At 42.6% G+C, this 14975-nt stretch overlaps 1 protein-coding gene across 1 annotated transcript in view; it reads right to left on the bottom strand.

Annotated features, from left to right (window-relative positions):
* Positions 1 to 13592, bottom strand: part of EFHC2 (EF-hand domain containing 2) — a 90977-nt gene extending 77385 nt beyond the window's left edge. Inside the window, exons 1-2 of the mRNA XM_034754024.1 lie at positions 13432 to 13592; positions 5026 to 5214 (exon numbers count right to left, since the gene is read on the bottom strand). Coding sequence (XP_034609915.1) covers positions 5026 to 5214; positions 13432 to 13473 — 231 coding nt within the window. The 5' untranslated portion in view covers positions 13474 to 13592. The remainder of the gene's footprint in view (positions 1 to 5025; positions 5215 to 13431) is intronic.
* Between the last annotated feature and the right edge of the window lie 1383 nt (positions 13593 to 14975).

The following is a 14975-nucleotide window of genomic DNA, read 5'->3' as shown; positions in this document are numbered from 1 at the left end:
GGACAAAATGCATGGGGAGGGATAGCTCAGCGGTTTGAGCTTTGGCCTGCTAAACCCAGGGTTGTGAGTTGAATCCCTGAGGGGGCCATTTAAGGAACTGGGGTAAAAATCTGTCTGGGGATTGATCCTGCTTTGAGCAGGGGGTTGGACTAGATGACCTTCCAAGGTCCCTTCCAACCCTGATATTCTATGATTCTATGAAATGTCATGCAGATCTGCAGCACTGCTCTTTTAGTATTCCTTTCAAGCCAATCTAGTCCACTAAACAAAGCCTTTGCAACTTTAAAAGGCTGTGGTATTGACATCAATAAATGGGTCGGCAAACTTTGGCTCCAGGTCTGTCAGGGTAAGCCACTGGCAGGTCGGGACGTTTTGTTTACTTGGAGTGTCTGCAGGCATGGAGCCCTTCAGCTCCCTGTGGCCGCGGTTCGCCGTTCCCAGCCAATGGGAGCTGAGGGGCTCCATGCCTGCAGACGCTCCAGGTAAACAAAACGACAGTGTATTAGATATTCAATTCAATAATTCCATGGAGTTTAAAATCATCAAATTTTGGTGTAGACCCATTTATAAGCCGACTTCAGCTCTTTGATGTGTCACTTTTTTACCAAAAATATTCAGCTTATGAACGAGTATATATGGTATTTTTAATTCTGTAGAAGCTTAAATCTTATCTCTGTAGCAAGAATAACCATGGGAGGTGACTGGGCTGCTTGACATATGTATAGCTAGCATCTCAAAGAAGGCATGTTAAATGATAAATGAGAATTCCTCCAAGGAGGGAACAGGGTGAGGTAAGAACCAGAGAATGGTTTGGGTAGATACTATTCACCCATCCTCTATTTCCGCTCCCTGGAGGAAGTGTCATCCCCAGCTTCATTCCTGACATTCCCTACAGCCCTCCAGAACCTATCCCTTTCCAAGCCTTCAAGCCTCTCTGCCTCGGTTATTCTCCACTCAAGCTTCTCTAGAAAACCAGTGCTTGTGCTTCCACTTAAATAAAGCTGGAACCAAGTTGATTGTGCAGGGCGCCTGGACCATGAGGCTGCCAGTGGCTGGTATGTCCTCCCATCCCATTCAGTTCTTTACACAGTAGAGTGTTCTGTGTGCCAGAAAAACCCTTGTCTCGTACATTTAGTAGAAAAGTACTTCTGTAATGGGACTCTTTGAAGTCATGGTTTCATCATTTTCTATTTTTTCCTGTAAGTCATACAATGTTCCATTAACTACGGCTAAAGAGGGAAAGGTTGGTAATAGCATAAGGCAAAGAAAGATTCTGCCTTTACTTGCCGAATCCTCCAGGAGTGGTACACAAAGAATTATCTGCCTTTTGGGGAAGGGTCCTGTTGAGACAAAGTTGCTTCTTAAATGAGGAGACTTTTGGAGGCATGGTGCTTCAGTCATATCAGCATGGAGAACAGACGAGAGATTTTATCCCCTCCCCTCCGCCCCGTCTGGACAGCACATTTCTACAGAGCGCCCTTCTTCTCAGAGCTTGTAAGTGCTCAAAGGAGACATTCCACTACCAACCCCCAGGAGCATCATTGTTCCAGGGAGGAGCAAAACTAAGTTAATATTTCCGTTATAGGCACTCCAAAAAGTATTAGTTATTTTTGTTATATTATAAAAGTAGAGGGAATTTTTTCTTGCTTCTTACTGAAAACCTGTTTTCTTTATACCCTTCACACTTGGCAAAATAAACTCCTCTTGCCATAGAGTAAGCATGTCAGATTTTCAGCTTCTTGATTAAACAGATGTGATTAGGCTAAGTACAGGGTTTATAATGAGAAGACTATTTGCAAGCCTACCTCTGGGGCACAGTCATGGCCCCATAATAATGGGATGCATTATGTGCTGACACACCTCTACACATTAATGCCCTGATCCGCACAGGAATCCATGCAGTTGGTCCCTTGTGCCCAAATGGAATCTCACGGACCCCCATGGGAATCTATCTAGATGGAAGACCCCACATGCAAGGACCTCTATGCAAGATCAGGTCCTAAATAACGATTCATTACTGTACTCATAAGCCCAATTGCTTTTTTACTTTGTTAAAATAGTTTGATCAATTAAGCTTTTTGTTCCACAAACATTGTTTCTCTTTATACCCTTGTATATGAATATGCTTATGCTTTGTAAGACTGAAATATATGTAATTGCTAAGTCATCCATTTCAATAATGCAAAATCATTTAGAAAGGACGGTAGAGGGGAAGAGAAAAGGAGATTGCCTTAAACTGAAAAATGACAAGTTATGTTTTAATAAAAAAAAAAAAAAATCACAAGCGCTTTAAGAATAAACACAATTTAGGGTGACAAATCAAATAATTTTTTCTATTGGATATTAAAGGTCTTAAAATATTTTGGTAGTCAATCTATCACAGTGATACACACAATAGCTATAAAAGTGAACTACAAATCTGCAGTCGCAGCGTGAAATTCATACTCAGTGACACGTATGCTATTTTACCCATTAACTAGGATGCAGTTTCAGTTTACCTAATGTACTGTGCTTAAGCAAAGCATTCTGCCAGTAACTTAGAAATGGAAACATACAACTGATAATATCGGTCATGACCCCCGGGGCTTTGCAAGGTTTATGGGAGCAGTCATGCTCTGACCCTCCACTTGGCAGCCTGCTGGCAACAGCCTACGTGAGAGCCATGAAGCCCAGCCCCACTATGAGGCTCCAACCCAGAAGGCCGATTGGCCCGCTGGCCCTAAGTCAGCAGCAGGAACAGGAAGCTGTCTGAACTGGGTTCCCCTTTCTCTGGATTGTGTGCCTTCTGCGCCTACTACCCTGGCTTGATTTCCTGGCATCCTGACCCAGCTTGACTCTTGGTATCAGACTTGTGGTTCCTGCCTCTAACTCCCTGGTATCCTGACCCGGCCTGACTTTAGTTCCTGCCTTATGGTTCTAACCTCCAGATCTTACCTACCTCAGATCTTATGGTATCCTGACCCAGCTAACTCCTGTCTCACGACTGTGGACTCTGGCTCTGACTACTAGGTCTGGCTGCGCATGACCTGGCTGTGACAATACCAAAGGAAAAGGGAGATAATACACATCTGCCTCTCCAAATCCCTCAACCTTGGGGAATTTTATATTCCTGTTAGCAATGTAACAGCAGACTCCTGTTTAATATATGAATTTAGTGAGTATCTGTCCTCGTTCTTTAATTAAAACTAATAAAAGTTTTATACCAAAAACAACAACCACCACCACCACCAGGAACAGAGATTCAACAAACTCTGTGGGGCACCTGGAAACATCATTTAGTTTGGCCTACCTGATAGTATAGTTAGATGCACAAATTATGAGTAATGTTTCAAGCACAAAATGTCTCATTTGTGAACTCTTACCTCATTAATGTGAACATTTAATCTCTTACTTCCTACTGAATGTTGAAAACCGTAAAAACCTGTTTCTTCACTATTAAATTGGTTAAATGAAGTACTACACATTCCCTTCTTTCCATTTTAATTGCATTATTAGATCTTGAGGAAAGCTACTAAACAAGAAGAAATGGGCAAAAGCGGAATAATTTTAAATCAAAAAATTAAAAGTCAAAATTTAAATAGTTTATCTAGTTTATTTAACCAAGAGTCTGAAAATGGTGCAGTGTTCACCCTGCATGTGAGCTACAGTGCAATATGTACTTTACAGTCTTATTTCATAAACTTGGGTCTCAAGCCTGCATACATGCACACGTGTGTAGTACACCTCTATCCCGATATAACACGACCCGATATAACACGAATTCTGATATAACGCGGTAAAGCAGTGCTCCGGGAGGGGCGAGGTTGCGCACTCCGGCGGATCAAAGCAAGTTCAATATAACACGGTTTCACCTATAATGCGGTAAGATTTTTTGGCTCCCGAGGACAGCGTTATATCGGGGCAGAGGTGTACCAGTAAAATCATTTGGACAACTCACATGCACTAAGTTAAGTATGTGCATAGGTGTTTGCAGGATTGACTGAGGCCTTAGTACTTTCACAAACTAAGGGACCAATAGACACTTCTACATATTAGTACGTTTACTTGTGAGCAGTGTTATTGACTTCAAAGGAATAACTAACGTGAATAAAGTTGCTTTTGTATGAGTTTGCAGATGAGGCCCTGCATAAATTTATAATTGATGCAGGCTAACCAAAAAGATGAATATGTGTTTTAACTGTAGTTACTTGTATGACTTACTTTAAAGCAGAAATTGAAAGATTAGAAATTCCTCCAAATACTTAACCACCACAATATTTTTGTCACACAATATTTCTGTGCCATTTGTTTTAAAAAGAGGCAAAATGCTGCAAAATGACCTTTGTCACTAGAACCTAACTTTAAACATCAAACATAATGACAGTTTGATTTTGTAACACTGTCAAATATTATGGTTTTTCAATAACTTGCTAATTTGAAGGATGTCACTACTCCGTTACAAAACAAAAACAAAAATAATAGTTTAAATCCCAAAACCTACAAAGCGAATCAATCCAACCAGACCCTTACACCCATCTGGAGTCCCAATGGGGCTTCGCACAGGCATAAAGGTCTAGATAGGCAGATTATTTTGTAGAATCAGAGCCTCAACTCTGTTTCAGTGGGTCTCTGAGCCACACACAGCTCACCGCTGGACAGGGATAGAAGTTATCAATTACATCTTGTAACTCTTCATATATGAGCTCCACTGATGTTTTTTAAAATAACCAGATAATTTCTTGGTCCCCATATATTTCACTAAAAATAAATATATCATTGTCCATCCTTATACTTTATGTCCTGCAGAAGTCACACTATACCCTCCAATCCCCAGTTAGAAGCTTTGTGGTGGACTATTTAGACAGTTGCAGTTAGTATATTGATCAATGTAACTATACTTAATACTATGGAAAAATAAATGTTAACCATTGCTTCACAGAAAATATTTTCTTTTTCTTTAACTGGGTTCTACCTATCTTATACTTTTTTAGCATAAATTAACCATTTGTAAAAACACTTTTATAACAGAGATCAACTTCTACATACCTGTTTATCAAATGCTACCCATGAAGGAGCATCACTTCCCACACCTCTAGGAAACACACTATATTTAGGTTTCAGCTTTTGTCCATGCAAAGGTTCACCTCCTATTCCAGGTTTATCTTCTGCCACCAACATAGCAATTTTATTGCAGTAACCCCAATGCTGAGACTTATGGAACTTTTCTTTCCCTAGCTGTAAACAGATTGGAAAAAAGAGAATAAGGCATTGCTAAATAATCATAAAAAGATGTATTTAAATCAACAGCTTAAAAACTTCCCTCAAATTAATTTTAACATAAATGGAAATTCTAAAAATATATCATAACCAGAATGCTGCCAGTCGAGTGAACCAATCCATCTGGTCAATTCTCAATGCCCATCTTACAAATAGGGATATTTGTGTTGTTTGTATCCTTGACATACTTGAGCGCACACACACAAACTTTTATGGTATAAATGTAGGACATAGTTTAGTGAGGGGATTTGGGGAGAGGGGGAATTGTGCTCATCTGTGGAACCAACTCCTTGTTCCGTCCAACTATTGGACAAAAATTACTCCACTGGTCCTCCCTCATCTTCTTGTGTGCAGTTGCCCCTATGCCTGTAGAAGGGTGAATAGATGTCTCCTTTCCATTCTGTCCCTGCCTCTGGCAATAGGAATGTATGCCCATATGTTCAGTGAGAAGTGAAGTGTTGTTTAAGAGTATAAGGAGCATGTTTATGGTCAAGGAATGAAAGCAACTAAAGAACTACTACTTTATAACACAGTGCATCTTCCTCTGATGCTTGTTACCTTCACAGATGGGACACTAGACCGGGTAAACCACAGGTCTGATCCAGTGTGACAATTTATTTGTAAAAGGTTTGGGGTTGGGGGTTCCTACTTTTGTTCTCCGTCTTTTTTTTCTGATGCTGGTTAACTGCTCTCTTGTTCCGTTTCCTTATTTTATTACCTTAGCAGCTCCTCACCAACCTGGGAAAGGTGGTGTGGAGGATACAGAGCAGGAGAAAACTTCCTACATTTGAGTTCAAATGGGAAATAAATATAATAAAGCTGAATTTAAAAAGAGAAATTTGCAGGCAGAAATGGCTGATTTATACCAAAGGGTTCTACAGAATAGCACCAGTTTTGACACATCTAATATTTCTTATTTTTTCCCCATCTATTACTGAAGCAATAACTAGGGAGAAAAAGGCAGTTGACAAAAGCGTGGCCAATAAGTGAAGGAAGTATTTTATCTAGGTAAAGGAAAACAGCTCTCAGAACCAGGTGTTGTGTATCTCAAGCCTGTCCTGAGACAGCTTTCCTGTTGTTTTGTCTGGTTTTTATTTTGGTTAGTTGTGTCTTAAATTGTTAAGTTAAGTGATCAAGATTTGCTCCCATAGGAATTCTTCCGGAAATGTAACTTTTTATATGAAAACCAAATGGCCCAATAATTAAATTCCATCAAGAATCTTCCACTATCTGCTGCAAAATCGTAGAGGATTCTACATAAAGAACACTTAAAAATGGTTATATGCAGAATCATTATTAGAAGCAAACTAACCTTAAAAGGTTCTGCGAACAATAAACTTTTCAAACAGTGTGTATGTGCCAGCAAGTTCCTTTAAGTAAGAAAGGAAGAAAAGAACAAAGATCTCTTTACACATATAGTTTGTTAGTTGCTTTGACCAAACACTGGAAGTGAATACCTATGGTGTACACTGTGGCAATGACGTCACTCTGACATTCAGGTTCTCTCTGGAAATAATAGATGACCAAGAAACTGAGGGATGAGCAAAGCAACAGAAGTTGCCACAATATCTATTGGCAATTTCTCTCACCATGTTAGACCTTACAGCTATAACAAAGAAGCCAAATTTAAGTTGACCATTTTCTAGCCATGTACCATCCAAGACTTCCTGCAGACTATCCACTACGTTTAGGGATGTGTGGTATTTGTTGGGGAGAATCACATGAAGAAACAGTGATGCACTAGTTCTGGTGGCACTGACTGAAGATTACAGTGTTGCCAACGCTTGTCTCACGATGACATGAGAAGCTGCAGCCCCCTTGTGAAGTTCAGCCCTACAGGAAGCCAGCAGGGTCTCACCCCTCCACTCGCTGGACTCTCAGGAGGGGTGAAGGAAGGAGGGAACAAAGAGCCCAGCATCTCAATGCTGCTCCTCTCCCTCCCCCACTGTGAGAAACACAGACAGGACAGCGCCTCTGATCCTCCCCCTCCCCCTGCAGCACCCAGCTTGGGAAGGGCAGAGTGGTGGGAAGAGTCCCTGGACCTGCCCCAACAGCCTGGAAGGGAGAGAGGGTCCCCACCCCGCAGGCCTGGAAAAGAGGGATGAAGAGAAGGACCAGAGGTGAGGCTGGGGGGGACAGGATTAATCGCTGGGTACGGGATATGCAGATGTGGAGGAGAGAGCTCCTGCAGCAGGGGCCAAAATCCCCTTACCCAGTACATGTAGGAGAGTGGGCAGCACTAATTGTCACACAGACATGCTGGGGATGGGCAGGGGGTGCTCAAAAATCAAGACGGTCCAAAATGCCCCTTACACAATGTAATCTTTTCTTTTTTTTTTAATTTCATGAAGAGGGGGGCAACTTTTGATCTCTTGAGGTTGGCAACATTGGAGAAGTAGCAGAGAATGCATGAGGCAGCAATTGTCGTGGTAACAATAGCAACATTAGCATCATTGAGGGTAATTCCAGTAAGCTGTTGAAGTCAGAGGTGCATGCATGGAATTTGAGCTGTTCCAAACATTAGCGGCACAGAAGATGAGACCTTCCTCCACAGTCACCTTCTTCTAAGGTCTGTAAACTCTCTTTCAGATCTTCTGAGAAGTACCAGGCAGAACTGTTTGAGAAACGGTGCATCTCAACAGGATCTCAAACTTTTGGAACAAAAATTCATTGGTCAGCTAAAAGCCAGCATTCTCTCCCTCACCCCACTAATTTAAAAGGGCTGCATGTCCACTGTCATCATCTCAGCTGTGTGATCTGCTGCATGGTGGGGTAAGAGGAACTGTGCTTGATCTTGGTATTAAAGCACTGCATGATTGGAACAATAATAGGCATTCATGTTGCTACTACCGATTTAGGTTGCGGATGGGTTTTTTTTTGGCCTTAGCCCCAGTGGAGAAGAGAACAGAGAATACAAGTGATGGTACTGCTACCTTGAGTGGAGGCAGATCGGACAGTACCAATAGCAGGAGAGTAGGATGACAGAGAAGGAAGAGGGAGATAGTGCCAGGCATGCCACCGCACCTCTTTCCTTACCCATTCTGGACTCGAAACAGCTTGTGCATTCTTTTTGCTGTACTTGGGCATACCTCTCATGCTCTGAATTGGGACATCCATTACAGAGATGATTCAACAGATGGATCATAGTTGTCAGGCTTCACAAGTTTCTGTCCCAGCAAACAACATTCCTAAAGCGTGTGCCTACAGCTTGTGTGGCACTGACTATATGAAGCTCAAAATGCTGCCATTCTACATGGATTAAAAATCAACCACCACATTAACAATAGCAATGCTAGTTGGCCTTTGAGACTTCCTGCTCCTGAAGCTGTGCTTGCTTGTCCTGTTGCTATAACTACTACTAAGACACCATTGGTTCTTAATTAATCCTGGCCTCCTTAGTAGGCTCAGGAAAATGGAATTGCACAATATATTTTCTCCTGTTTTTCAATGGAGCATGATAAGTGCCTTAAAAGAAAAAGGAGAAGAAGGAGGGGGCAGGGAGAAAAGTTCCTCCCTTTTCCCTTTGCAAGCAGTAAATTTTTCAAGCTTCTGATGCCTCCTGATCCATTTCTACCAGAAATCATCCTACTCTCTGCAGCAAATGGAACATCAAAACTTGCACTGTTTCTATTAGTTCTGCTGTTTCATCCAGTGAAAAGGGGGCATTAAGATACAGTAAAATCTATCTTTAGGTATTTATAAAGTGTATATATATATATATATATAATCCTTGAGTCTAATTAACTGGGATGCCCAAATAGTTAGACATTGGTCCCAATTAAGTAGAATGGCCACTAACAGAATAAGCCATTTCAGTAGTAATACTGTTTTCCAGGAAGTTGCCAAGTTGGGAGGAGGCACTCTGTACAGTAGGACAGACAGAGACAGACTGCTACCTACCAAGTGCCAGCAACGGGGGCAGCTGCGAGATGTCCATTTTAGCAGTCTATTGTGTACAGTTGATATGGAAAGAGGAAACAAGCAGAGATTAAACCTTTCTGGATGTAGCATAGCTAAGGAGGGACTGAATGCTGCTGGTAGATAAATGTTGACAAATACAGAACCAGAATGAGACTGAGACATACACAAAGACCTAAGCATCATGAAATCATTTTACAAGCCCCAATTTTAACAAAATCATCATCTCCACTAAGCTAGAATAATTGCCATAAAATTATCACAAAGTTCAACCAGTACCCCTGAGAGACATCCCAGTTAGGCAAATTTCCTGATTAGGCATGTACAAATCAAATAAAATGGGTACTTTCACCTCTCCAACCACACTTCTTCTTGCCCTTCACATAGGCATAGTAACTGACAGATCAGTAGCAGTGGGAACAGAAAAGAATGGTTGTTGTAGTAGTGTTTACAACAGCAACAAGAAGCGCAATGATGGAATTAACAACAGGGGAAAAAATAAGCCAAGAGCTAACAGGAGTAGCAACGACAAGGCCACTAATCCTTCTTGCTTTGTAGGTGCTGTTGCTGGAACTAGATTTCTCCACAAAAGATGAGACACTGGTGGCAGTGCTCCTAGTGGTAACCAATGTGGCTTTTGTTTTTTCCAGTACATAAAAGCAGTGACCTCCACAAACATCCAGAACACTGCTGCTGCTGCTCTGCACCTGTTGTTCTCATGGTGAAGATAAGAGAATGGAAGGCAGCCGTGGCAAGAATGGTCCAAACCTTTTTGTTAGTCTGCATATAGTATATAAAAGTATATAAAAGCAGCAACCTCCACAAACATGCCTCCCAGCAAAACTGGACATCACTGCTACACTACAGCAAGCATAGCAATGGAAGACCACCTTAGTGCTATGAGCATGGTACAGTCCGGCTCTGTTGTATTCTGTACTGTCTTGTACTAACTGTGACTTAATTTTTGAAAATGATGCCTATAATTAGCTCTCTCTGGACTATATATATGTGTGCATGTATACATGTATATATAATTCAGTGACTTCTAACCATATGTATATATTATATTCACACAAACACTATATATATATATTTTTTTCTACTATAAGCAAGTCATATTTATTTATTTATTTATTTTCCTTATCTGGACCTCTAGTATATAAAGCCAAGTACTGTATCTAATCTGTGATAAAGTAGAACCTTCATGGTTCTCAAAGTCTGTTCAAAACTTCACAGAAGCAATAGAGACAACTCCTAACATTTCTCCCCAAAAACAAAGACCTCTACCGATTAAGCTAAAAGGAGCTCCTCTGTTAGAAAGAAGGTATAGCACACAATTGAGCAGTTCTGCTTCCGTCCAGTGGATAGTGATGGTACACATCTATGTAGGTATTTCTAATGCATCCAGGGTTGCTGGAACTATTTGCATCATAGGGGTGCTGAGAGCCATTGAAACAAACTGTAAAGCATGTATTTGATGGAAATCACTTCAAGCCACGGGGTGCACCAGCACCTCTGAATGCACTCATCACCAGAGTATCTGAGGAATCATATACACATCAACCAGTTCATTACAAAATTAAACACAATAGGCCAACAACTGTAGCAGCTGAGATAAAGTGGCTCATGACAAAAATTTTAGAGTGAGATTTCCACCCCCGTCCCACCTCCTAGTCTTCTCCGAGAAAAGGGCACTGCGAACAGCACAAGCTAGCAATAACAACCAGCACCCAAAATATCTGAAGAATGATTACAAAATAGATGAATGAGGCCACATGACTGAGTAGAATATTCTCATAAAGATTTAACTCTTTCTCTAGCCTTTGAACCTGAACTTTATTTTGTTACACTCACTTCTAAGTATTCACCTACTGATATTCAAAAATATTTGATAATAAATTAGCTGAATAGCACAAATATTATTTAAATTTTCCCATCCTTAATGGGCAGATTTGAAAAAGTGGTGGCTGCCTAAACTCTATTTTCTTTTATTTTAGAGTTCATGGTAAGAACCTTGTCCTTCTACATATTTACAAACAGCCATGAATACTTATGGAACTATATAAAGAATGCTGTTGTCAGCTATGACTGATGAATTATCGTTCTTAACTTTGTTTATCCCTGAAGTGTCCTTGTTTTGATTTTTTTTAAACTGTATTTGTCTCTCCATTTTCCTTTGTTACATAAATAAACAAAGTTCAAACTGTCCTAAAAACTACTGGTTGGTTACTCAGTTCTTCCTTGCTTGCTAAATATATTCATTTTTGACTTAAGCTCTCAAAAAGAAGAAATGTTATAAATGTAACACTATTTCACTTTTGCTCAATAAATGTGTAATGGGGAGGTGGCAAACTCCAGAATTTAAGTTAACTCTGCTTGTCACAACTACTGTGGAGCCCAATCCTGCTGCCAAATAATTCAATAGGAGTCTTGCCATTGACTTCAATGGAAGCAGAAAAAAGCACCCATGATGTACCTACATTGGAGATTTTTTTGATGCACTAGAGGTCAGTTCCTCCCTCCAGAAAGTCCCAGATTTGCTACAAATGTTTTAAAGGCATGCTTTATATCTTTTTTGTTTGCTCTACTATAAGCAAGTCTGAATAGAGTTATTCTTAGTCAATGCTAGCTTTCAATATTACAGTGTTCATGAACATGAGAAGCACTAAAACTAGTTTGTATATGACAATTAGTCCTCCTATCACTGACCCCTGAGGGCAATGTGCTTATTTTACAGCTGTGTGTGGATGCAGAGATAAGTGCAAGTGAAATATTATTGATAGTGTGGACACTAGTATGCCACTTACATGTGGGCCAAGACTAATATTTTAATCACGCACTATATAATTCTCCAGTGCAGACAATGCCAGTGAAGATAAGTGTATTGGAAGCAAAGCCTCATATACACAAGAGAAAAATAACTATTGCTGACAACAGGTACAGCTGAAACATGATTTACCTGCAAGTATAGACAAGGACACATGTTGTGTTTGTCCTCATCTACACTTGCTGCTAGACCATGTTCATAGCAGCAGTTCATCAGGTGCAAACACTGCCAACGCCTGATGTCGGCAATAAACATTTATTTTTGAACAATCTTCTGAAAATTAGACCTACCCTCCCTTCTCCCCTAGACTAAGCACAGTCATTTCAAATGTATGGGTTTCTAGGAACATGATAAGTATAAGAGAGATAGGGTGAGGCAATCACATCTTGAGTTCAATCAAGAGCTATGCTTGTGTATATTGAAAGAGCATACTGGAAGTGATAATGCTGAAGGGTGTGTTGTGGAGGATATTGGGGGAGCCTGGGGTTCATTAGGGTGCACTTGGGAGGTAGGTTGAAGGGGAGCAACAACAACACTTGGCTCTTTCATAGCATTTTTCATCAGTAGATCTCAAAAGCTTTTTACCAAGGGAGCCAAGTATCATTATCCTTATTTCCCCGCACATGAGAAAACAAAGGCATCAGATACCTGCATGGTAGATTGGGCAGTATGCTGGGGAGATACCTAGGGAGCATATAGAGTGGAAGAACGGGGGCGGGGAGGGGAGCTGGGAGTGTGTGGGTAGGTGGGGGGTGATTAGAAAGAATATCTAGAGGTTGTTAGATTCATGGGGCAAGTGCCAGGAGAGGGGTGCAGGGTGGGTCACTAGGTGCAGGAGCTACAAGGAGGTGTGTGAGGGTACCAGAAGGTAGAAACAGTGCAGACGGGGCTCTGGTGCAGACCAAGGAGCTTATGCGGTTGCTAGGTGTGCTGGGACAGGGGTAGGGACTCTGTGAAGGGTAGGTGTGACAGGTAAAGGGGCTGAGTGGGACTGCTGATACAAGGGGCTCTGGGGCAGGCGTTGCTAGGTGCAAGGGGGTACAGGGGGTAGGTGGTGCAGGAGAGGGCCTATGCAGAGTGGTAGATGCAGGGGAGGGGCTATGTGAGGTTGCCAGGGGGCTATGCGGGGTTGCTGGTGAAAGACCTATGCAAGGGGTGCGGGGTGGGAGGTACTAGGGGCACTGGGGAGACACAGGGGGTGGCTGGGGAGATGCACAGGGTTGCTATGGGGAGGGGGGGTGCAAGGGGGCTAGCTGTAGGGGAGGTGAGTGCAGAAGGGGGCTATGCAGGGTTGCCAGGAGCAGGGGGCGGTGGGGATGGCAAAGGACGGGGGGGGCTAGGAGCGGGGGCGCAGGCGGCTGTGCGGATGGCGGGGGGCACAGGATGCGGCGGGGGGGGGTCTCTGGCGCGGAGCTGCCGCTGTCACTCACGCTGCGGTTGAAGGAGTTCCCGGGCAGGAGCGGTAGCGCCATGCTCGTGCCGGTCTCGAGCCCGGCGCCGCCCCGGGGCTGGTGTTGCTGCCCGGACACGGGCCACTCGCGCCCCGCGCGCTACCAGGCGGAGAGGGAACGTGAACGCGCTGTTTGGGATTCTGTTGCCTAGAGACGTGCGTTTGACATCACAGGGGGAGGTGTCATGGCATCGGGGCGGGGCCCGGCCGATGAGTGCCTGCTCTCGGCTGCCCCCTGCAGGCTCGGGGCGGTCACTGCACGTGCGTCTGCGGGCTGCCCCGCCCATGTGGACCCGGTGCTCAGCCACTTGGGCTCCCGCTGTTCGTTTCCCCGGGCCGGGAACTCCCCGGGGTTTGTAGCGGGTGGCAGGGTGCTTCCCTTAAAGCGCCAGCTCCTGGAGTGAGGGGGTCAGGGCGGCATTTCCGCCTGTCTTCCCCTGGTGACTGTGGAGAAAAGCTTGGAAACGTGGTCCCCTGGAAGGTGCAAAACCCACCCTCTGGCCTAAAGAGAGAATCTCCTACTTTTTTGTTTGATCTTGCGTGTTACAGAGTTCTGACCATTTTCAGAGTAGCAGCCGTGTTAGTCTGTATCCGCAAAAAGAACAGGAGTACTTGTGCATGAAATTTAGCTCAGTGGTTTTCACTTTCTGCTTCCCATGCACTGGTCCCATGCCCCGATATTTGCATTTCCAGGTTTACATGGCAATATGTAAACATTTTAAAACTTTTTTTAGAGTGGTAGCCCTGTTAGTCTGTATCAGCAAAAAGAAGGAGTCCTTGTGGCACCTTAGAGACTAACAAATTTATTTGGGCATAAGCTTTCATGAGCTAAAACCCACTTCATCAGTTGCATGCAGTGGAAAATACAGTAGAAAGATATATATACACAGAGAACATGAAAAAATGGGTATTGCCATACCAGCTATAACGAGCCTAATCAATTAAGGTGGGCTATTATCAGCAGGAGAAAAAAAACTTTTGTAGTGATTATCAGGATGGCCCATTTCCAACAGTTGACAAGAAGGTGTGAGTAACACTAGGGGGAGAAATTAGCATGGGGAAATAGTTCTACTTTGTGTAATGATCAATCCACTTTATTCAAGCCTAATTCAATGGTGTCCAGTTTGCAAATTAATTCCAATTCAGCAGTTTCTTGTTGGAGTCGGTTTTTGAAGTTTTTTTGTTGGAGTATCGCGACTTTTAGGTCTGTAATTGAGTGACCAGGGAGCTCCCACAAAAGCTTATGCCCAAATAAATTTATTAGTCTCTTAGGTGCCACAAGTACTCCTCATTTTTAAACTGTTTTCATTGAAATTAAAAAGAAAAACATCATAATAATGTTTTACTCAAGAACTTCACTATAAGTAGTGGCGAGCAGGGTTCTGAGCACAAACTAAGCTGATAGTGTCCAAGGAAGGTTTAATTTCCCCCTGTAAATAGGACACCCTCTTCAGGGCATTCTGGATGCCCAGTGCATCTCCAAAACATAGTCCAGAAAAGCAGCAGCTGAACGGCCTGTCTGTC

Source organism: Trachemys scripta, chromosome 1, assembly GCF_013100865.1.
Source record: "Trachemys scripta elegans isolate TJP31775 chromosome 1, CAS_Tse_1.0, whole genome shotgun sequence".
Classification (NCBI taxonomy): domain Eukaryota; kingdom Metazoa; phylum Chordata; order Testudines; family Emydidae; genus Trachemys; species Trachemys scripta.
Note: the sequence above shows the minus strand (reverse complement) of the source record. Positions and strands in the feature narration are given on the sequence as shown.